The 26,426-nt window shown below is 32.5% G+C and overlaps 1 protein-coding gene across 6 annotated transcripts in view; it reads left to right on the forward strand.

The window, feature by feature from the left end:
• SPAG16 (sperm associated antigen 16) overlaps positions 1-26,426 on the forward strand; it is a 907,696-nt gene that overhangs the window by 662,260 nt on the left and 219,010 nt on the right. For 5 of the 6 annotated variants that reach the window (XM_038585670.1, XM_038585671.1, XM_038585672.1 and 2 more), the window contains exon 15: positions 10,639-10,765. In XM_038585670.1, coding sequence (XP_038441598.1) covers positions 10,639-10,765 — 127 coding nt within the window. Of the gene's footprint in view, positions 1-10,638; positions 10,766-17,181; positions 17,217-26,426 lie in introns of those variants that run through there. The other variant, XM_038585675.1, reaches the window with a different exon arrangement.

Genomic DNA, 26,426 nt, shown 5'->3' on the forward strand with positions numbered 1-26,426 from the left:
ATGCCACCAGACTTCCTGAATGCTCGTAATCCTACCAATTTGTTGATGCATGATGCTGGACCTAGACATTAGAACTAAGATTTTATAATATATATTACGCATTTTTGACATCTTTTAATTGGAGAGGAAAGAACTAACTTCTCTCAACATTAGTTTGAAAAATATGAGGAAAAATATGAGGAAATATTCTTATTGTTCCTACTTGAGCCAGACACCTTCCCCTTAAGCAGTTACCCTATCCATAAAGATGGGTTTCCATGAGGGGATGACTTAGTTCTTCAAAGATTAGTAACGCACGGTCACTAGAGTGATGATCTTGGCCAGGCTAGTGAGACTAGCTGGATGTATTCCATCCATAATCACTGAGCTGAACTATATTACTAGGGTTGGTGAAAAGATTTTCAGGTGTTTGTTAATTTTTTCCTTTGTCTACTGGTCTCTTGAAGAGCATTTTCCCACTGGTTTAGTGTTTGTTTGTTTTTTCTCTTAATTTTTTATTGTTTTTTGTGGAATTTATGGCAATTTTTTTCAAAATTTATATATTTAGCTGGTTTTTAAATTTATATTGTTCCAGAAGAGAACTTCACTGAAGAATTCACAATTAATATCAAGTTCTTCATAGCATTTTGATGTGGTTTCTTTAATCTTTACCGTGTTTTGTCTCCCTTTCATTTCATAATGTTGCTTAATTATGAGTTATTTTTACTTTGTCACTATTTCTTTTTGTCTGTTTTTGACAGATCTTTCAATTTGTCTGTCTACATGTTCTTTATAAAGACCAGCTTTAGATTTGGTTGTTCTTCTCTTGTTTACTATTTTAACAGTTTTGTTTAATTTTGTTATTTTTTCTATAAATTTCTATCATATTTTAATAATTTATTTCTACTTTTTAAAATTTCTTCTGTAAGGAGGGTTCCTGTAAGGGGGGTCTCAGCAGTTAAGCATCTGCCTTTGGCTCTGATCATAATTCCAGGATCCTGGGACCGAGCCCCATGTTAGGCTTCCCACTCAGCAGTGAGCCTGCTCTGTCTCTCCCTCTGCTCTCTCCATTTGCTCTCTGTGCTCTCTCAAATAAATAAATAAAATCTTTTAAAAATTTTTAAAAAATAATAAAATTTCTTCTGTAGAAAAGAACATTCAGTTTCAATTGTTTATTTTAAATATTTTTAAAAATCATGTAAAAGTATGAATTTCTATTAATGATAGCTCTAGCTTTATTCAACAAATGTAATATGAATTCCTTTATTTGAATTAGTTCTAAACTTGTAAGTTATGTGTGATTTTATTTAGCTTTCAAACTTTTTTTTCAATTTTAGTGTAATTTTTAGTTTCTAATTGCATCAATGCAAGAAAATGAGACCTTTATAACATCTCTTCTTTGGCATTTCTTGAGCTTTATTTTGTGACTTGTCATCTTGCTAATTTTTGTAAATATTTCACATATACTTGATATTATATATTATGTATATGATAAATATTGTTTTCTATTTTAGATTTTTGTTTTTTAGTTGAATATTTATTTATTTATTTATTTATTTTTGTATCTGGCAATGTCTGGTAGACACGTATTAAAATATCCCCTCGGGATGCCTGGGTGGCTAAGTGGTTAAACATCTGCCTTTAGCTCAGGGCATGATCCTGGAGTCCTGGGATCGAGTCCCACATTGGGCTCCCTGCATGGAGCCTGCTTCTCCCTCTGCCCATGTCTCTGCCTTTCTCTCTCTGTGTCTCTCATGAATAAATAAATAAAATCTTTTTAAAAAATTAAAAATTAAAAAAAAATAAAATCTCTCCTCACTTGGATGAATTATAATTTATCTTTATAATTAGGCTAACTTTTGTTTTATATTTTCAGACTTTGTTTTAGTTACATAAAAATTTATGATTATCACATCTTGTTAATAGTGTTCCTTTTATTTTCTAGCAATTAGATATAGTAATTCTTTTCATTCACTTAAATCTGTTTTTTTATATTGATACTCTTGTACCAGCTTCCTGTTAATTGATATTTAATGATTTAATTCTTTATTTTTACTTTCTGAATATTTTGTTTATTTTTGTTATTGTTGTTTTTAATGTTTCTCTTATAAGTTGCACATAGTTGGAGTTTTTGTTATTTTTTAAACAATTGTAATTATCTCTTATTTTCAATTTCTACATGTGTATGTGATTATTTATAAAATTGGTAATTATTGCTATTAGAACTTACTGTGTTTTCCACAGTAAGTGGAAATTTTTTCCTTACTTTTTTCAAACTTATTTCCTGTTTTGTTTTTTTATTTGTTTGCTTGTCTTGTTTCTTAAATTAAGACTAAAGTTAAGGTTGGACTAGGGTTAGAGCTAGGATTTGGTCTGGGCATTTTCTCTTTTATATTGACAACCAACTAACCTTGATTAAAATACTTTGACTTTCCAATATCTATGCTCACCATTATATATCTGATGATACAGTTATTAATATTTATGATAAAATACAATTAGAAATTATTTTCCCATATTTAGATTTAAACTATTTTGGTCTGAATGTCTGAAGATACTTTAGTCCAGAGCCCTACTAGCTAAGTAAACAAATTTAGGGTAAGTTTTATTTTCCCATATGATATGGGCATATTCCACTGGTTCTTAACATCTAGTTTTTGTCATCAATCTAGTGTCTTTCTTTTATAGATAATCTATAATTTTTCTCCTGTAGATAATTTTGTCCTCATCCATAATGGCCCACATTTTTCATCTAGGTGTGATTTTATTTTTATGCATTATGCTCAATAGTTGAGTGCAGTTATTCTGAATACATATTTTTTAAAATTCTGGATAAAGGATCCCTGGGTGGTGCAGCGGTTTGGCGCCTGCCTTTGGCCCAGGGCGCGATCCTGGAGAACGGGGATCGGGCTCCCGGTGCATGGAGCCTGCTTCTCCCTCTGCCTGTGTCTCTGCCTCTCTCTCTCTCTGTGTATGACTATCATAAATTAAAAAAAGAAAAAAAATTCTGGATAAGTTTCAGTCTACTATTATGCCTTCAAATACTACTCTTTTGCTTGTCTGTACATTCTCTTCTAATACTTGTTAGACATAGAATACCTTCTCCATACTTGCCATGTCTCTATAATGATCTTCATGCCTTCGTCTTTTTTTATCTTTACATCTGCAATCTAGCAGAAGTTCCCAGTATATTCTTCCAATTCACTATCTTTTCAACTCTATCTAAATATATTCTATTAAGTTTTTTTTTTCTTTAATGACTAATGTTTCAATTCTCTTGGTCTTTCTTAAGTCATTTAGACTATTTTTTGTTTCATTTATTTTTCTTTAACGAGTATTAGCTCTTCATTAAAATCTTTGAGACACTTATACTTACTTAAAAATCTTTTTCAGTTTTTCTGTAATTTCAATGCACCCAAATTACTTTATCTTTCAATTATTGGCTATCTTTATTAGCTTTAAATTTCTTTATATGCTATGGGAAAAAAATCTGTAGCTTCTTTTTAGTTAGGTAAGAGGAATGGTTCGCTCTTTTCCCTTCCTTTGTCTGTCGTACTTTCTACTTGTGCTTACTCCTCCATAGCTTTTAGTAGTGTGGCTATTTCCTTTGTCCCAGGTATCCCAGGCCAGTAGCCCTAGGATAAGTCTTACATTTACAAGTCAAGAATCCTGCCTTCTAGTATTGGAAAACACACATCCAATCACTAGGGTTTGTTACTTGGTTCAGATCCAGGTTGTAAGACTGTAAAAACTACAGATGACTTAATTATATAGCTTTGTATAAATTGTAGTTTCAAATAGCATTAGCCAGCAACTTTTGTCAGCTTCATATTGTCAGTAAAAATTTCATTACTCATGGTTTTAGCAAAAAGGTGGCTTTTAATTCCATCTGACACAAAACATTCTTAGTTCCTACCTTACAGAAGCTGAATAACTAGGACTTGCTTCTGAACTAAGAGCCCAGAGGCCTATGGTTTCATCCCTAGTCTCTATTTTGTGTTTCTGTTTTATTTTTTCTGTATTGAGGATTATCCTTATTATTTATATGATTCTTTGAAATATTATACTTAAAAAAATTTTTTTTTTCAGTTTCACTCTGTCTTGGAATAGCTCTGTGGTTAACACAAATTCTAGAGCCAAACAAGTGCAAGTCTTGATTCTTCCCCTTTTAACTGCAAGGACTGTGGTACGACTATAAAAGATGAAATATATAATTATTGGGGAATATAATAAGGAGAAGAAAGAAAAAAGAATCTGTTTCTCATAGAACAAATAATATCAATTTTCTACTATTTCTTTCAGAGAATAGAAACTGAGGGAATAGTTCCTGACTCAATCTATGAAGTCAGCATTACCTAAATACCAAAACCAGACTAGGATATTACAAGAAGACTACAGACTAATGTCTTTCATGAACATAGGTACAAAAGTCCTCGACAAAATAATACAAATCAAATATAACAGTGTGTAAAAAGAAAACTACACCATGGCCAAGGGTGATTTAAAAGAAGAGCTAAATTAATGGAGAGATGTTCCATGTTCACAGATACTAAGACTCAATATTGTAAGATCCACTTCTTTACAACTTTATCTATAGATTGAATGCAATCCCAATCAATATCCTAGCAAATTACTTAAGTATATCAATACTTGGATCCTAAAGTTTATATGGAGATACAGAAGTCTCAGAATAGCCAACACAATATTGACAGAGAACTACGGTGTTAGAAGACAGACACAGCTGACTTAAGACTTACTCTTAAGCTACAGTAATCAAGATATCATAGTATTGGTGAAAAAATAGTCAAATCAGTAGAACAGAATAGGCATCCCAAACATAGACCCCCATAAATACAGTTAACTAATCTTTGACATAGAAAGACAAAGCAATGGAACAAAAGCAGACTTTTCAACAAATAATGCTGAACAACTGGATATCCATGCAAAAAAAAAAAAAAAAAAAAAAAGAACCTAGACACAGATTTTACACTTTTCACAAAAATTAATTCAAATGGATCACAGATTTAAATGAGAAGCTATAAAGCCCCTATAATGATAACATAGGACAAAACCGAGATGACCTAGGGTATGGCAAAGCCTTTATAGATACAACTCTAAAAGCATGATCCATGAAAGAATTAATTGATAAGCTAGATTTCATTAAAATTAAAAACTTTTGATCTGTGAAAGACAATGTCAAGAAAATGAGAAGACAAACCACATACTGGCAGAAAATATTTGCAAAAAACATCTAATAAAGGACTATTATCCAGAACATAAAAAGAAATTCTTAAAACTCAGCAATAAGAAAATAAGCAACCCAATTAAAAAATGGGCTAGAGACCTCAACAGATCTCTCACAAAAGAAGATATACAGATGGCAAATGTGTACATGTTGGGATACTCCAATCATATTTCACAAGGGAAATGAGGGAAAAGCAAATTAAAATGAGAGATCACTATGTATCAATTAGAGTGGCCAAAATCTGGAACACTGACAAAACCAAATGCTGGTGAGGACACGGAGCAACATGAACTCTCATTCTATGCTAGTAGGAATGCCAAATGGCACAGCCACTTTGGAAAATATTTTGATAGTTTATTACAAATTAAACATATTACCATACCATCTAGCAATCATCTTCCTTGGTATTTACTCTTGGTATTTGAAACTTATTTCTACACAGAAACCTTAACACAATGTATATAGCAGCTTTATTCATAATTATCAAACCTCAAAGCAGCCAAAATGCCCTTCAGTAGGTGAATGGATAAACTCTGGTACATCCAGACAATGAAATATTATTTAGCTATAAAAAAATAAGCTATCAAATCCTAAGAAGACATGGAAGAAATTTAATACATGTTACCAAGTGAAAGAAGCCAACTTGAAAAGACCACACATACTGCATAGTTCCCACTATATGGCATCCTGGGTGATTATGATGTGTCAGTGTAGGTTCATCAACTGTAACAAATGTACTCTTCTGGTAGTAGAAATTGTAAATTGGAGAGTCTTGTGTGTGCGAGTGAGGAGGACGTAAATGAAAAAACCTATGTGTCCTTTCCTCAATTTCAGTATGAGCCTGAACTTGTCCTTAAAAAAAATAAAGTCTTAAAAAAAAATACAGGGCAGTTTTTATAAATGTATATCTTCATTTAATCATTGGACGTAAGTATTATATATTTTCAATCAGTGTAACCACAATATATCATAAACTTTTCCATGTTTTACATTGTTTCTATAGTTATTATTTTTATGGCTTGATAATAATGCATCCAGAGTAAATATTCTTACATATTTCAATTATTTATTGAACATTTACTATGTGCTATTCAAGGTCATGGGAATGTACTCCTATGGCAAAGTACCCTCATTTACAGAATTTACAACATTCTCATATGTGCATAGTTGATATATAATCATTCATTTGACTTTTATTATACCATGTAATTCTTTGAGACAAAAACATTATTTTATCATATTATTCCACCTTGAAGAACCTTTGCAGAAAAGAAGTAATGTTATGGACCTAAACATATTTTGCTTTTTTACATGTTGTTGTTCTGTAAATTGACTTTTCCAAAGAAAAAGAAAGATAAAGGTATAAAAGTGTATATGTGTGTGTGTGTGTGTGTATATATATATATATATATATATATATATATATATATATGACATAGTGAGTTGAACCAAGAAACTACTTAGCTAATTCATCAGGGTGAAGGTTTAGAGTACAATCAAATTAGACCTGTGTTTTCCATAATAAATTAAGATCCTCTATATTTCTTCTTGACATGCGATATAAAGATCAGACTTCCACATAGAATATCTTAGTACTATATGACATTTCTTACCCTACCTGAAAAATAGCCTCTTAACCCCAAACTGATGTATATGTCCGAACTTCTAAAATTTGTTTTCAAAAATTATATGAAGCCATAAAATATCTTAATATTAAGGAATACTATTGGTTTTTGAAAGTAGTTTTTAATTATACATTATTTATAAGTAATTATATATTTTAACCTCATTAGGATCCCAGTTTTCTCCTTTTCTCTCTTTGTTTTATAATATTTAAATATGCTGGGAACATCTCTGCAGAGGGAAAGCAGTTCAGTCTGCTTGTCTTGCAGCTGGTGGTGTCAAGTTTGCTTAAACAATGCCTCTGGCAGTTTTCTGGATCCACAGTAGCACAAGGGTTTATGTCTTCTATATTAGATTATTACAGATCTCACTTGTTTACATTTTATTTATTTATAAATAGTGCTACTTTAGTTTTTATCCTATTCTTTTCTAATTTCATAATGAATTTGAGATGTATGAAAAGTTTCAGAAGTATGAACACTTGTGAACCTATGCTAAATGTTCTCCGATATGTTTCCAGCAGCCTAGATGAAGCTAGCTTGATTTTGTGTTGCTGTGCTCTAACTTATAATTAACTTTATGTCTATCTGGCTTCTCTCACTATAAGATCTTCAAAGTGGAGGTAGAAAGGCTTTCACTGGGGCAGTCAGGGGTTGTGACTCTTCCCTCTCACCTCGACCACATGCTTCATCCGCTTTGCTAAATTCTACTTGCTTTATGTCACTGTTTGAATCTGCAATTGCAAAAACATTTTTCTTCTGAGTTTTAGCTCATTTCACATTTCTATATGGGGGGATCCTTTAATATATTCATTCATTCAGTGGTCTATTCAAGATCACATGCCAAACATGTTGCAGGAAGACTGCCAGTTCCTAGGAATTCAGTATCACAGAAACAGCCACATATATCTAAATCTGAACTTTTTTGAGAATTCTATGCAACTGCCTTTAGTATCTTCTCTTCCTCAATATGAGTTGTACTGGTACGAATGACAATCAGAATTCTATTTTAAGGAGGTTCCTAAAATTCTTGAGTCTACTTTCTTTAAGATTGTCATACAGTTCCATGTCTCGATAAAAAAATATCTTCTTCATGAAAAATGATCTTTCTCTGTTTAAATGCCTAACTATACCAGGCCTTTGCTTTTTTTACCGAAGTTGTAGATAAAATGTCTGCTTTTTCCTTTAGGTTGTTAGGTAATCCTTTTTCCACATTTCTCCATCTTGAGATCATTCAGAGCTCACACTCTGCAGTTTGGATTGACAGTGTTTTAGTACGTTCTATGTCATGGAAGGAGATTGGCAGATGGGCCTCCAGTTTTTCTGAGATGGGAAGAGGAGGGATATAAGGTTGTCAAGATAATTCCAAGTTTTTTGGCTCTAATTCTCTGCAGCTTTTCTCTTCCTTTAATCTAAGTGATTCAGAAGCATGAGATTTAGAACTAATGTTTATCTTAAGAATGCCATGGACGAACTTGTATTAAAATGAAACTTCTAGGTAAGCCCCAGTGAGGCATTCATTATCTATTGACTTAACAAGTTTTTTTTTTTTTTTTTTTTGAGTTCTACAATGCTCCTGGCATTGTGATAGGCACTGCACCTGCCTCACTGGCTGATGGAACATAGCAAAGCTATTCTTTCAGTATCAAGAATCTCTGTTATCAAACTGAACTTATTTCTACCACTTATTAAGTCATTCTATTTGTTTTGTTGTAATGTATATTTTGTCCTGACTTCTAAGTACCTTGGGGAATGTAGAAATTTGCCTAAATGATGTTACTCAAAATTGTTCATAAAGTATGTACTATATATTAATAAATCATTTAGTATAGTACTTGATTCATTAAAAGCATTTAATAAGCATTGACTCATTATTTTAATATTATCAAACTGTTATATATTCATCTTTTTTGGCAGCAGTGGAGGCTAAATGTAAAAATATTAAAAACTATTTAAACATTCATTTTCATCTTCAAAAATGGGACTATTTCTTAGTGTATTTCCTCACTATTTAATATTTAGTGATATAAACTACACTTTAAGATTTCTGTAACCTGCCTTTAGTAAGTGAGAAGTGCCTCTAAATTAAGTTACCATTATAACTTATCTATTCTGTTCTCAAAGTTGAAAAAAAAAGATTTCATTCTGTCACCTCTGAAGGATATTTGAAAACCCTTGTATCTGGAAAGGATTTTTTTCTAATTTCTAGCATTAATATTCCCTGCTAATACTGAGAATTGGTCTTTTCTGAAAACTAAATTCACTGATTCTTCACAATTCTTACAATACATGTTTACATATTTGAAAACATTCCAAGTTCTCCATGTTCCTTTTAAGTCATAAAAAAGATTAAACATCCCATTTATTAGACTGGGGACAAGGTTGTATTGCTTTGCCAGGGACAACAGTTATAGAATTTTAAAACTGATAGCATTTGTTGCATTACTGGCTTGTTTAGGGAAAAACAGAGTCCCCTTGGACTGTAATACAAAATGCACATTTTTTCCAGAAAGAATAGAAATTAAGAAGTAAATGAGAAAAAAATCATATGAACTGGTTCAAAATGATAAAGATAATTGTACAATAATCAAATTATTATCTTTAACATTTTAGAATATTTCAGAAAAAAGCGAGAGGACGATTTTTGACTTGACATTAAAAATAATTAAGTTGGAGCTGAAAGGGAAACTATCGAATTGGAAATGGTATAAAATATAATCACATCATAAATATTATGTATGAGCCTGATATGGCCAATATTCATTTTCAGTTGATAAGTGGACACCAAAATTAAAAGATATTATGATAAGACAGTAAAGATTGTGAGCAGCTAGACATCAGAGACCCTTCTTACTCATCACTTACTCATCATCATTTATTCCACTCTCTGACATGAAGTGGATGCTCGATAAGCATTTCCTGAGAAACCAGCAAGAAGGCTGTAGACAGGCCTTGAGCTTCAAACTCATGTACCCGAGCTGGTACTTCAATGCTGGGAAAATAGCCACACTTGTTCCCATTACACTTGAATCCATCCACAATCCCTTTTATTTTCCATGCCCTTTCTCCAGTTATCTTCTTCCTTATCTCATTGCATATTATCAAAATATCCCCAAATGTTTCTAATAATGCTGTCTCACAGATCACAATATGTACAGCTTTCTTGCCATCAGTTTCACCTGGACCCAATTCTTGTCCTACCATTGTAAAAACTTTTCTTTCCTTGTTCTATTTGTTCTCCTACCTCTGCTTTATTTTTATTACATCTGAACTATAACTAATCAGTGCTAACAAACTACAAGCATATAGAGTGAGGTGTACTTTTAGTGCAATGGTTTCATGTGTAAAGGTAATTTTACGTGTAGATCACATATATTATGAACATGATATATATACATATATATTAAAAGAATTACATGGATATGTATATCTTTATTTTATTACATATTTTTATATAATTAGAATAATCAAAATGATTTCCTAAAAAAGTCATCTTCCAAAATTTACTATAGGAATTTATATATATGTAAATTATCACTTTATTTATTTTTTTTAAATTATCACTTTATAACAATTTTATGTCCAAGACAAAAATATAATGAACTCTTTTTCATTTAGAAGAGTGCATTCTAAAAAAAAAAAAAAAAAGAAAAAAAAAAAAGAAGAGTGCATTCTTATGGACTTAATCAAATTGTAACACAACTCATCCTTGTTGACTAAGTTACTATATATATTTATATATATGTAATATATGTATATATGTATATAATTTCTCTTTTTAATACTTTAAAGGGTCACATGATAGCATCCTGTGATGCTTGTGGAGTAACAAAACTATGGGACTTTCGGAAGCTCTTACCAATTGTGTCCATTGATATAGGTCCAAGTCCTGGCAATGAAGTGAACTTCGATTCATCAGGTAGGATATTTTTTGTTTACCATTTGTGACCAAGCTAACAACTTTAACATTTATTCTGAAACTCTTTATTGTTTCCACTTTAAATTTATTGTTTCCACCTATGTAAATTTTTATTCTAATGTTATATTAGAATATATTATATTTTACATTTCTTAATATGTCACATTATGAAAGCATTGTATTTATCATATATGTAAAGGAAGAAATAACAGAGGGAGTAAGTGTGTGCTGATATAGATAACACAAATTCCTAGCAGTATCTTGCAAAACTTTGGAGTCTATATCCTTTAGAATCACCATCCAAGGTAAGTAAATTGGGTTTTATGAAGGCAAAATGGCTACAAATAGGGAAGAACAAAAGTTTGGCAAGACTTAAAATACATTTTTAATGGAATATCTTAGTTTTATAATTAATAAATTATTGTATATTCTTTTAATTTTATAATTTGAGATGTACATTCATCTTATTGCATTCATGTACAATAATTATCATAAATTATAATAATTGTAATATTATTTGATTATGCTTAGCATTTTTTCTGCAGTAATAAACATTGTCAAACATGAAATATTTTATATTTGCTATTGATGAATAATGTAGCAACATACAGTGTTTCCAGTTATCTATCTAAAAGATTAAAATTAGTCACATCTATATTTTTTAAATGAGAGCTTATGTTAAATAATGTGTATCTATTATTAGACAATATAACTTTCTTTTGCTAGAATGATACATGTTTTAAAATTTGTTAACTTTTGTGAGTTTTTTAAATCAGTATTTATTTGTAGTAGATCAAAGTTATAGAGATGGTAATTTTAGGTGAATAAATAGAAATAGAATACATAGAAGGGAAATAATGTTTTATTTAAAATTGTACATACTAATTCTACAGTCCACAAAGTATGTATATACTAGGAGTTATTCTGGAGATTTATCATTGTGTGTTTCATAGGACTGTTTTCATGCTATCACATATCTAAAATTTAGAATTCAGTAAGTTTGTCTTTTTAATGTGTTCCCATTACAGATTGATATATAAGCCTAATTACAATGGCTTCTTTAAAAATGTTTTTAGTAATTTCTTAACATTAAGTCATTGATGGTCTGCCAGAATTAAAAAAGGAAAACATTGTATAGAATGAAACATCCCAACTATGAGAATTTCATTTTATAATATGAAGGCCTATTAAAATTTCAATTTATATTTCCAATATACTGAATCTGCACTGACATCATAGTTCTAAAGGAACTTTAATTTAGTTTTAATACACATGTTTAATAAAAATTTACTGATAAAAAACACTTTACTGGTAATATACTTTAATGTGAAATATCTATCTATATATCCATACACAGATATGTATATCTGTTACCTGTATATATATATATTACACTATTATTTTCAATGACAATCAATTTCTACCTTAAGACACTTTTTTCCCCCGTGGGTTCACCAATTAAAGTTAATTAAATTAAAAAAAAAAAAAAAAAAAACCACCACCACCACTTATGAGGTGCTTGGATGGCTCAGTTGGTTGAGTGTCCTACTCTTGGTTTCAGTTCAGGTCATGATCTCAGGGTCACAAGATGGAGTACCTCGTGGGTTTGGTGCTCAGCAGGGAGTCTGCTTATGATTCTCTCCCTCTCCTTCTGCCCCTCCTCCCATTTGCAGGAGCTCTCCCTCTCTCTAAAATAAATAAATTTTAAAAAAGACTCACTTAATTTTAATAAACATTTTTACATTTTTAAATCTCTTATTACCTTGAGCTAGAATTCAAGTATTCATGTCCTTGAACTTTGAATTCCAAAATTTCAGTTTTTGGCTGTGCTTGCTAATTAATAGAAGTTAAAGAGTATTTTGAAATGCTGTACAACTAATAAGAGATATGTATTTTACTGTCATTAAATACAGTTGCCTCTTGTTTTCTACTGTCCTTGTCATTGGCCCAAATTTCTTTTGTATGCATAGTCAGGCAAACCTAATTTAAAATTACTTTCATACAAGTCGATATCATCGTAAAGTCCTTGGTACAACAGACCTACTTTTCCTCTCTGTGACTGGGCATACTCTTGATACATTAATATAAGAAAATTAATATAAGAAAAATGTAAGAATCAAGGGCAGAATAATGAGAAACATAAAAGACAAAAAGTATAAACTAGGGACCCTGTTCATGAAAACATTTTATCAGTTTGAGGGGATATAATTTCAACCTGACCTTCCCATCCCTTTGACCGTTTCTTCAAGGAACATACTATAATTAATTTTAATTCTCTGTGTTTGAGAAATCAATGTCATAAGGCTTTTTCTCATTGAATAATAGGAAATGTGTGCTTCTATAGAAAAGTCTTCACTGACTCTTCATTTAAAAAGATTGAAATATATCAAAAGTTGAAGGAACTAGGGATAGCAAAGCTCTCAGTCTGAGGTCCTGAACAGAGAGATGAAAATCACAATGTAAAATACCAGAAATTATGTTGATATAAAGAGTGTAGAGTGAAATCAAGAGTAAAACAAAATAAAATAAGGATAGGGACACATACTATCTAATATACATTTATTCAAGAAAAGATTAAACAAAAGTATAACAAACATATTGTGAAAATATTTGGACTATGAGGATCAAATAAAATCTAACCCAATAAGCTCAAAATACACATTAATTTGATATACTTTTATCTATTCCTAGCAGTTAGCAAATAAAAGCATATATGATACAACCATTTTCCACAAAAATACGAGTATATTGACACTATTGCCAACAATTAGCATTTATTGAGGTTCACATTAGTTAAGTTGGGCCAAATCATGTTTTTACGTTGAAATTCTGTAACAGAATTAAATTATGCAATTATATACAGTTAGGACTCAACTAGTGTGAGACGGGCTCTGGTCTGTTATCTCAGCTATGTTCTTGGGCCTAAGGAAAAGATACTGAAAACATACATGTAAAATCATCATATCATATAATAAATGTGGAAGTACTGATAGCATTCTGTGATATTTAATATAAAGAATGTGAGTAGTTGTTAGATATTCTAAACAATCATGGTAGAAACAAAAATTTCTAATAATTTTTCTTGTGTCTGGATCAGTTTAATTGAGGGGCATCTTGAGATTATGAGGCATGGTGTTTAAAAAGAACTATTTCCAGGCAGCCCTGGTGGCTCAGCGGTTTAGCGCCGTCTTCAGCCCAGGGCCTGATCCTGGGGACCCCGGATCGAGTCCCACCTCAGGCTCCCTGCATGGAGCCTGCACAGGGAGCCTACTTCTCCCTCTGCCTGTGTTGTGTCTCTGCCTCTCTCTCTCTCTCTCTCTGTCTCTCACGAATAAATAAATAAAATCTTTTAAAAAATAAAAAACTATTTCCATATAAAGTAACTTATCTTTATAAATAAGGAATTTCTTAACATTTCAATTTCAACACAGTATAGAAATAAATTGGAGCAGAGGTCATTGAAAGTCTGAATGTTGTCCATAACATTTGATTTCAAATTCTTATATATATGAAAATTGCCTCAATATTTATTATCTCTTAAGTAAATATTTTCATTTTGAATTTATAAAGATAAACATTTACCATTAAATAGTACTTTGTATGTTTTAAGATTGAGATTCCTTATAGTGTATCATTTTAAAAACATATCTTTGATAAATATATTTGAAAATTGGGATGCCTGAGTGACTCAGCAGTTGAGTGTCTGCCTTTGGCTCAAGACATGATCCTGGTCCAGGGATTGAGTCCCACATTGGGCTCCCTGCAGGGAGCCTGCTTCTCCCTCTCCCTATGTCTCTGCTTCTTCCTGTGTCTCTCAGGAATAAATAAATAAAAATCTTTTAAAAAATATTTGAAAATTAGTCATTTAGGAAAATAATATAGACTATAATTCAGACCCTTAGTTCTTTACCATCTTTTAGGTGTTACACAAATTATTTAATTTCCTTGAACATAGTGTCCTCTTAGAAATAATGGAGGAAGGGATCCCTGGGTAGCGCAGCGGTTTGGCGCCTGCCTTTGGCCCAGGGCGCGATCCTGGAGACATGGGATCGAATCCCACGTCGGGCTCCCGGTGCATGGAGCCTGCTTCTCCCTCTGCCTGTGTCTCTGCCCCTCTCTCTCTCTCTCTGTGTGACTATCATAAATAAATAAAAAAAATAAAAATAAAAATAAGAAAAACAAAACTGTATTATTTAAAAAAAAAAGAAATAATGGAGGAAGTAATTGTCTTACAGTGTTCCAATGTGTTTCAAAGGGATACTGCATATCCTATAATGAGGAAATCCTAGTACAGTCACCTACCATGTTTAATCTTAGTGGAAGGAGTCTTAGAAGCCTTCTTATTCATTTTAGGAGTGAGAAAAATGTGTGAACATATTGTTGTGTAAATAAGATACCCAAGGCTGTGTACTACTGTAGGCAATTTCTAGTAAAAGTGTAAACACCAATGAATAAATGTTAAAAGAAACAAAGTTCCAAAGGTCCTTTTAGTGTAATATTAAAAACTATTTAAATGGTTAAGAAGTGAAGTAATATAAAATATTGTATATATGTATAATTAAAATTGAGATTTAAAGCTGTATGTGTCATCACTTAGAATTTAGTTTTTCTGTTGCTCTAAGAAATCAACCTCTAGATATTTAAAAGAGGAGTTTTACGTGGCATAGTATTACTTACATGTTTTATTTGCAAATACATTGCTTGTGACATATACAGATTATCTGTGTTTATAGATACATACATATATTAGTATTGTAAAGGAGTAAGTGTTCCTTTCTCATTAAACTGAAAGCATTCTGGTAATATAATGCTACATATTTTTGTGAATATTCACTATCTAAATAATATCTCTCACTTGGCATACTCAAATGCCATATGTTTTACCATTCAAAAATGTATTACTATTTCAGAAAACGTTAAACGGGATTGCATAGTAAAAGTAATAAAAATGAACTGTAAGAGTTTATACATAAACTTGTCCACATCTCTCGTTTCATCATGTTTTTATATAGTTTAGCAATATTTTCCCCTCCTTTGTAAAAGACAATTCCTGTACATTTGCAAAAAAGTCACATCCCTAGAAAATGCAGGAGTTGAAGTTTAAGCCAGCTGGGGACTTTCCAGTAGGAAGCTTATCAGTATCAGATCATCAAAATGGGCAAGGTTTCTCACTATTTGGAGACGATCCTAAATATTCTTCATAAGCAGAGCTATAATATACATGCTAAAATAAGAGATAAAATGACCCTACTGGAAAATATAAAAAGCATCAGATCCCTCTGAAATTTTTCAAACATAAAATAACCTCACAATCTTTGCTTCACAATCTATTTATTGGTTTCTTTTAGTAAAAGCTACAGTTCATTGTTTTGTATTTAAAAAACAGATTGTGGTTAATTTCCTCTGATGGAAGCAGTGTAGCTTAATGGAGAAAGCACTCACTTGGAAGCTAGAAGCCCTGGTTTTCAATTTTGTCTCCACTCCTTACGAGCCAAATGGTCTTGGTGAAATTTCTAAATATTTCTGAGCCTTAGTTGCCTTGTAGGTGAAAATTCAAAACCTATTGGAACTTTCATTTCCAACCAAGATCAGATTTACCCTATCACGTGAAACAACTAAGAAAATAAACAAATACATGAAATAATGGTTTTCAGACATGGAATACTGAGCAATGAGAGAGAATAGTACCTGAGCGAGGGAAAATAAATAAGATGAGCCCTCTGCCTGCCCCAGAATTCTCAAGGACCAATGGAGACCAAAGTGAAACCTGGCAGTCTTTCAGAATTGAGGAGATAGAGTGAGCAGTCCAGGGAGGCCAAACCAGTTTGAGCCTACAGAACAGAGAGAGAGTTCTGGAGATTTGTAGAAGAATCTCTCCAGTCTTTAGCTAAATAAGGATCAATATCTGACAGACTAAGATGGTGGGAAAATCTATCTGAACGCTAACAGGAAAAATCCAGAGATCACGCAAGCTAGGAATAGTTTGTACATCCACCAACCAAACTGGAAAAACCTGGCAATTCGGAAGAACAGCAAGTAGAGCAGAGGTTGGCAACCTATCCCCATGGACCAGCTTGACCTGTATTTAGATATAGTTTTAATGGAACATAGCCACACCCATTTATTTACATATTGTCTAAGGCTTCTTTCGTACTACAAGAGCAGAGTTGAGTACTTGCAACAGAGACTACATGCCCTAGGAAATCTAAAACATTTAATATATGGTCCTTTACAGAAAGAACTTCTGTCCTAGAGTCCTTAGAAGGATATGATCTCAGTAGGGAGGCAAAATCAACCCATACCTCTGGATCTAGTCCCTTTGCCGATGTGTTTGAACCATCTGAGTTGGCTCCTTAAAGACCTATTTAATCTTTTCAAAACTCAATGAAATTGTTACAATTGTCCCTTTTTTACAGATGAGGAAACTGGGAAATAGAGAAGCTAACAAGCCCAGCGATACCTAGCTGATCAAACATAGAGTCAGAATTCAAATCCAGCACGTCTAATTCCAGAAACTAAAAGTTGAACTTTATATTATTCTGCCTCTTGTTTTGCTAATAGTATTCAGTTTCATACATGATTCACTTGCTATGAATATTGAAATAATTCCAGTAATGACCAGTTGGCAGTGTTTGACTCAAAGCTGGCTAAGGCACAGAAGCCCGTCACTAGTTGTCAATTTGTGGTATCTGAAAGAGAAACAACAAAACAACAACAACAAAAGGAATCTCCCAAGAATAATAACCTAGTAGTAATAAACTAATAATCAGCCAGGTTTCTCATATGTTTTCTGCACACGGGGGCATTTCAAGTGCCTGTATCTTACTAAATTGGGACTAGAACTCCAACTCTACCCCTCAATATAAAACTCTTTTCAGAGAATCAGGCAGGGCTGGATTATGTGAGCACCCGCAGGGCCTCTCTTTCTGCCATTTATTTCAATCCTGCCCTGATTAGAAAGGGAAATAAGAATGGAAGAAAGGAAGCTAACTTATTCTATCTCTAAGGCACACGACAGAATTAACCTAAGTTGCTCCTCCTGAGAGCAAGTCCATTCTATGACATCAATTTCCCAGGAAAGTAAGCCACAAAGAGAGAGGATAAATTATGAGAGAAGGGGTGACCAGATGACCCCACTCAATTATTTATAATCCCATTATTTTCTTCCCTATTTGTGTGGGTCTATTGTGTATACAAATCCATTTTGTGCATAAGTAGAATATGGGCCTCTCTGATCCTGGAGAAAGGAACTGGGAGAACTGAAGGAAATCAGATTATGTGTCTCCCTTGGAGACCCAAGTGTATGATTAATGTCTGGAATGAAGTATATTATGCTCTAGGAACTGGGCAAGGTGCTTTTTCTTTTTTAATCATCACAACACTATGAGTTTGGTGCCATTTCTCCCATTTTAAAGAGTTTTGAGAGCTTTATTTACACATACATATTAATAAACCTACATGTCTATATAGTCCTGAGAAAGCCTGAATTGCATTTCATTCCATCTTAAGCTCGAGGAAATTGTAAATAAAAAAATTTAGAGATTCATAGAGACTGGTTGTACTTCATCTGTAGAAAGAAAACTATTTTTTTCTTTTTTAAAAAAATGCCATTTCCCATATTAGAGGTAATTTTATTTAGCCTACAGTATGTATGGAAAATAACATCCTAATAAGTTTTCAACACCTTGAACACTTTAATTAAAGGCAAACTGACCAGAGATATATTAACTCATGGATGACATTCATAGTTGTACAAAGTATGATGGCCATCAACTTGTTCTGATTGGCCTACCATCCGTTCTGATTGGATTGGTGACAATGCCATAGTAGTTGCTAAGTATTTAGATTATCATCTCCAAAATGGACTATAAATTCTGAGAACTAAAATGCATTTGAACTACATAAATTATGACAGATTGATATAAATAAAAGTTAGTGGCTTTTTCAAAATATAGTAGAATTCATACACATTACAAAGTCTTGTTCTTTCAGATTATGTTTGAAAGGTTGTCTACTTTATCTAATGACATCATTGCACAAACTATGAAGCCTCCCTTATGGAATTGTATCTACAGTTTTAAAAACAATGTTTTCATATCACCAGTATTCACCAATGTCTGGATTTGGATTGATTTTTGGAAACATCTAGAAACTACTGCCACTTTAAGAGTCAGAAAAAAGCATTTGAGTGAGGCATAAGATGAGGCTCTAAAAAATTGTATTCACCTATGATTTGTAACATGAAATTGAGCAGGACAACTTGATCTCTGTTGACTTGAACCTTATCATCTCTAAAAAGAGAGGTTTGGATAGATGACTTAATCAACTAGGTTTATAGCCTATTTCACATTGTATTTCCCTGTATTCATTAGCACATGGTGTCCTGAGATAAAAAAAAAATTCTAAAATAGAACTTAAATGCGTTTTATATTCCTTAAAACTTGAAAATAAAATATCCAAATATAAGTGAAATATTCCACTCTCCCTTGATCCAAAAGAGAAATACAATTTGTTATAAAAGTCAAGATTATTTAAAAATTGAGCCTCAGGTTTAAATGACAGCTGTATTGCTCAGCAATACAAAACTTTTATTCTTGCACACCCAGCAATACAGTCATTTTCTGTGGCGATAGGAATTTTGGCAAAAAAATGCATAAATCTCAACTTTTTAATGAATTAATGACTTGATCAAATTCTTCTTATAGGACTATGTGAGATAATAAGAATCTGGCCCGTTCTGATTAAATCAGAGGTGAACATAATTTATTAATCTTACCAATTACAGCACTATACGGATGCAATCAGCAATTGCAATTGCCTAGATGATTCAAAGAAGTTGCAGTTAGTTGTTAATTTCTTAATTCTGTGCAGTATTTTTACAACAAGTATAGTTATAATTATTGCTTATCTCTCTGGTATAGTTGTACTACATAGAAGTATAAATATAACATTACAGGCATGTCAAAAAGGCACTTGGAAATGTTTTCCTATGTAAATAAAATGTCTCCTTGGAAGTTGTTACTACAAAGCTTATATACATAATTATATACAATTATATACAAACAATTTAAATCTGGCATATGTCCAAATAATGACAAATTCTAAATCAGTGTCATCATATTTAATGAAGATTTGTTTTGTAGTATTAATTTAAGAAGCATTTTTCAAATGCATTTACTGTAGTTATATACATATTAAAATTAATGTGCTAATGCCTAATTATTCTTCAACACATTTAAGAAATCAAAAAGATTTGTATCTGTGTAGAAGTATGAGAAATTAGTTCCACGAATCGCTATATCTTAATATCTAGGCAGTAATATATCCCAATGCCTATAATTAGCTATGCCTATATGTTTTCAGATGTAATAAAAATTACATGTACATGCTAGCGTACATCATTTTGAAATATGACTAATGACATATTTACACATATATTAATCAAGAAAAATGTATTTGTGTGAAGAAATAAAGCATAATCAGACCTTTGAATTTTTCTAAGGGGCACACAATTATAGTATAAAGAGGAATGTGTTATTTTACTCTAATGGCATATAATAGTTATTAGATTTAAAATTAAACAGTTAAAATTTGCAACCTACACATACTTCATGGTCCAAAATCAAGTAGCCCAAAAATTTGTTTTCTTTTTAATAGACTGTGTATACAAAATTGAATAGATAATCATCTTTAATTTGCCAAGCTGATACTTTTTAATAGGATAATCCTTTAAGAGAAGTTGCAGCTCAACAGATGTGCAAATCAACCCAGAACAAATAGCGTGCTACTCTTGGAGATGGAACTGCACAGTTGGTACTTGTGATAACTCACAGTTATATTTATCTAAAATTGAATTTTGAACAATATTCAAACGTGATTTACTCAAATCTGATTGAGCTTAGAAGTATCTTTTCTCACTTGTAATATAAGAAGAGCATAAATAAAAATTGTTATAAATTGATCTTCATGCAACATCCTTTCCTATCTACTCTTTCACCAAAAGAAAAAAAAATGAAAAGAAGACATAGTATAGTATTGTTATTAAGAAAATCAGCACTCTGTTAATGTTTTGAAATCATGAGTTTGATAAACACCTTGGAATAATATGCATTTCAAGCCATGCCTCCTATTATCCAAGTATGTCATCATTCTCTGTCTTTTATTTTTGTTGGTCTAATGGTAGAAATTATCTTAGTGCAGTTGACAAATATTTAGTGTAAGCCTACCATCTGCCAGGTACTTTTCTAAAATTCTGGGATTTGTGATAGAGAGGTAAGATTCTATTAACAAAGTCAATTGAAGCCATAGACATGAATCTGCAGGTCATAACTGGGAGTGTTGAAACTCTAAGTCAAACTCTTCCACATACAATATGCTACATGTGCCATCAGAGTGTTATTTGTAAAAAGTAGTATCCTGTGGCTGTGCATGGAACTGGAAAAAAAAAAGAAAGGCACTCCTAAATTATTAATGATATAATTACCCATCTCTGTTCTCATGGACTCAGTTTATTTTGAAGTTTTGATTAATGCTGCTTTCTTGTGTTATCCTTTTACTATGCTTCCCGTAACATTTGATTTGTTCTTTCATTCCATGCTGCATTAGAATCCATTCACCCTTATTGGGATTTAGTTGTGACAATGGATACTTCTTTTGCTTCTGCCTTTCTTCCTCTTTTGTCTGTGTTTCATTTTTTCCCCCTTCCTCTTGTTTACTTCCCTTCTCTTCATTTATTTTATCCTCTCTCTTCTTTATCTTCTTCTTTCTCATGTATCAAGACCAGAGTTAATCAGACTTTTCAGTATAAAATAGACAATTATCATCAGATTCCATTATTTTTCTCCTCTCATGTCCCCTCTCTACTATCATTCTCTCTCATCTCCCATGGAAGTTTTTAAATGTCTTTGATATATTTCCTTAGATTTAGAGTTATCTTTGAGAAATACATAGAATTATTTTGTATATGTACGTATCTAAGACTACTAAAAACTGTATTTTGTTATATATTCCACTCAATTTCTTGCTTTTTTTGTTCTATATTATGTTCTTAAGTTTTAGTCATATTAATATATGTCTATCAGGTTTATTAGTTCTATCTACTGAATAGTATTCTGTTTTATTCATCTTATCATTTTATTTGTCGATTGTACTAGGGATGGGCACCTAAGCTCCCTATAAGCCCTTGCTACTTCAACATATGCTATACTAAATATCCTCATCCATATCCTGGTGGTGGACTTCTGGGAGAGTTTCTCTGGAGAGGACTTGCAATGCCACAGAGTGTACATTAATTGCATTAAGCACTCACACTGCTCTTCAGGATCACTGGACTAGTTTACAGTCCTTCAAGAAATCTCATTATCAACATTTAGTAGTACTAAAGACTGAATTGTGTACCCCTCTAAATTCTTATGTTGAAGCCCTAAACCCTAATGTGACTATATTTGGAGGCAGAACTTTTAGGAGGTATGTTAAAGTTAAATGAGGTCATAGGATTGGCAGTCTTATAAGAGTCATGCACATGGACAAGAAAGGGCTATGGGAGCTCCCCAGGGAGAAAACACCTGTAAGCCAGGAAGAAAGACTTCCCTGGAACCTGACCATACTGGTACTCTAATCTTGGGCTTCTAGCCTCCAGAACTGTGAGAAAATAAATTTCTGTTGTTAAACCACCCACGCTATGGTATTTTGTTATGGTGGCTCAAACAGACCAACACAGGAAGTATTTGATTTTCTATTTCTGCCAATATAGAGGGTACTGTATACCTTGCATTTTCTTAATTATTAGTGATGTTGAGCATCTTTTTATACACTTTTTAGTCTTTCAGGCTTCCTTATCTGTGAATTAATTGCCTTTGCCTATTTTTTCAATGAAGTTTACTTTCTCTAGGGACTTATGCTTTTGTAATAATTATCTGTATATTAATCCATTGTAGGTTTTATCTGTAGATTTCTCCCAGAGTTGTCTGTTTGCTGATTTCATCTGTGGTATCTTTTATTGAATTGAAATCTTTAAATTTCATGGAATCAAAACTGTTTTCTTTTTATCTTAGTATTTTTTCTTCTTTTAAAGGGAGATTACTTAAGATTATTTTCCCCATTGCTTGGTCATAAAAGTATTCTCCTGTACCTTCCCCTTCATGTCCTTACATTTACATGTTAGGTCTTTGATTCAAGGTGCAAGGAGGTGTTATCAGCAAGTGTCTCCTGCAATAATAAACAACCCCAGGATCTTCCAGAGGATTTGCTTTGTGTTTACTTAGAGAAAGTTTCAGATAACTCAGGCCTGATGCATTTTCCTGGGCTCAGCTGAACTCCATGTGTTTTCTCGTTTTGAACCCCAGGGCCTCTATGTGGGACATGTGATCCTCAAACAGCACAGCAGAAAATAAAAACCAAACAATGCAATCAGTTTTAAATTTTGTTTCACACATGACAGATATCATCTGCTTAATATCCTACTGTCCATAATATATTCATTGCAAGTTATAAACTAAGCCGAAAGCCACTTAGATGGGGCCATACACTAGTACTACAGATTTTAAGAACATGTCTCATGTTATTGGCTGGGAATTTTAAATCCCATTACAGGAAAGAAGCATGTAGTTGGGAACAGTAATTCAATGGCCAAAGTGAGAGCTCAGGTTAGTTTTCCTATCTAGTAAGACCGTTTTCCTAATACCAGCAACTATACAATTAAACCTCACTGATCTGTGATATTACCTCTATCATATATCAACCTCATATACCTAGACAGGCAGAGTCTTTTTACTAATCTTTTGGGAACATTGTTTTTGAGCTGGTACAGTTCTGTTTTTATTACTGCATGTTCTAGTATTAATATATGAATGCGAAGCCACTCTCTTTGCTCTTCTTTTTCAGAAGTATTTAGTGAGCTTCCTGTTTCCTAGGATTTTTAGAGTTATCCTTTTCAAAATTTCAAATTGTCTGAAATTATATTAGAGAACATGGCTTGCATTAAGTTGATCTTCTATGGCCTCTAGTATGGACAATTTGTTCAATGTTCCTTGTGTAATAAAAAAGAATGCATATATATGTACACCTTGTGAGTTCAAACATTTTTATGGAACTCTTAGTTTGAGCTTATTTACTGGTTATTTAAATCATTTATGACATTTCTTGTATTTTGACTACTTGAGTTCTCAGTTTCTGAGATGAATATATTAAAATCTTTAACCACGAATGTTAATTAATTTATCTTCGTAATTCTTTCAATTTTTGCTATATATATTTTGAGGCTATATTTTTAGATACATATATTCATAACCACTATATCTTATTGATCATGTCTTCCTTTTATCAATGTATAACATTATTTTCATGTGACTTTTCCTTAAGTTCCATTTGTCTCATAGTAAAACTTGATACCCCATTTTGGGTGGGGGAAAGATTGTATTTCCCTGGTAACCTTTTCTCCATACCTTTCATATCTTTTTGTGGGAGTTTTTTTTTTGTTGTTGTTTTCCTTTTTTCTTAGCTTTTGGGTTTTTTTTTTTTTTTTTTTCCAAAGTGACATTTGTGTCTTTGGAATAATGAATTTAATCTATTATTATAGTGATGTTTTTGACATCAATATGCTTACATAGAAAATGCTCATATTAGTCAGGATTATTCAGGGAAACAGAGTCAATAAGGAGCATGTGTATGTGTGCATTTGTATGTGCAGTTTGTGTCCAAATGCAGTATAGAGGCAGATTCCTTTTTTTTCTCAGGGACTTATTAAAGATTACTTTGTTTCTTAAGATCTTCCACTCATTGGATGAGGTCTGTCCACATTATGGAGGGTCATCTGCTTTTCTGAAAGTCAACTAATCTAAATATTAACCACATATAAAAGTACCTTCATAGTAACATTAGACTTATATTTAAAAAACACCAGAGAAAATCTGGGTACTGTGAGTACCATGGCCTAGCCAAATTGACACACAAAATTAGCCATTGCAATGCCTGTCCGTTCGTTCTTTCTTTCTTTCTTTCTTTCTTTCTTTCTTTCTTTCTTTCTTTCTTTCTTTCTTTCTAGATTATGTATTTATTTATTTATTTATTTATTTATTTATTTATTTATTTATTTGTTTATTTATTTATTGATGAGAGACACAGGCAGAGGGAGAAGCAGGCTCCATGCAGGGAGCCTGACGTGGGACTCGATCCCTGGTCTCCAGGATCAGGCCCAGGCTGAAGGCGGCACTAAACCGCTGAGGCACTCGGGCTGCCCTTGTAATGCCTTTCTGATACCTTTCTGGACCCTGTCTCTTTTGATTATCTTAATTTTTTCAAGAAATATTTATTTTCCCCTATTCTAGATGCTGAGGACGGAGCAGTGAATATTATAAATACTTAAACACACATATATATTTCTGCGCTCATGGAACTTACATTCTACTTAGGGGAGAAAGCTCAGAAGGACACAGATGATAAACACCTAATAGAGTCAACACCAGCATATATGCCATGTGGCGATAAGTACTATAAAAAAATTAACACAAGAGAGTAGAGAGTGGTGAGGTGGAATATTACTTGAGAGAAGATATTCAGAGATGATTAGACTTGAAGGAATTGAGGGAATAGATTAGGTGATTAACAGGCAGAAGAGGATTCCAGGCAGAAAGACAGCTTACAGTCTTAAGATCAGAACCATACTTTCTGCGTGAGGTCAGATGAAGAGAAATATGAGGTATGAGTTAGTGTTAGCTATGGATGATCTTGGAGGTTAAGGTTTCAACTCTTCTTTATTTTTTAAAAAGATTATAATAACAAATTATCTAAAAATTTTTAATGCATGCATATTAGACAGGGTATAGATAAATGAAAGTCTTGCCAAAAGAGACTAACACATGAAACTTAAAAGAGCCAACTTAAAGGTTCCTGCATGGCTCAGTCACTTAAGCATCTGACCCTTGATTTTGGCTCAGGTCATGATCTCAGGGTCATGAGACTGAGCTTCAGGTTGGACTCTGCACTCAGCATGGAGTCTGCTTGTCTCTCTCCCTCCACTCCCCACTCCCTTTCTCATAACTATCAGCAAAATTATGATCCTTAACTTATGTCTAAAGACATGGTGGTATATAAGTCACAGACTCATTATGGAAAATATTACAGAAATCTAAATGTTCCAGACATTCCTAACAGACAGCAATTAATGACTTACAATAATGGGCAATTTGATAAACTATTGTTACCTTTGCAACACTTACTTCTTTAAAAAGCAGACATGACATTTATATGAGTGTTGCTGAATGTTCTGTTAAGGAAGAGATAGTTCATGGATTTGCTATTCTCTACTCTCATTTCAATAGATAATTTGCCCCTCATTACCACTATGAAATCATATACAGAGACATTTTAAAATCATAATATTTAGGGGTGCTTTAACTTTTACTGCTATCAGACTAACAGCAGTATTTTGTGATTCAATTGGTTTGGTTTGTTTTTAAGAATCTTCTTGAAGATATTTGCATCTCTGTGTGCTTACATGGGAAAAGTGCTTTCATTGTAGGGGAAAAATTTTATCAGTGAGAATTTTGCAGTATTTTGCTATGCATTCTGGAACAATGAAGCAATGGAAAACTGTGCTCAGAGACCTCATCTCAACATAAGATGCCTAGTAGAATAATATCCTATATCTGTATAATCATCAATT

Source organism: Canis lupus, chromosome 37 (assembly GCF_011100685.1).
Source record: "Canis lupus familiaris isolate Mischka breed German Shepherd chromosome 37, alternate assembly UU_Cfam_GSD_1.0, whole genome shotgun sequence".
Lineage (NCBI taxonomy): Eukaryota > Metazoa > Chordata > Mammalia > Carnivora > Canidae > Canis > Canis lupus.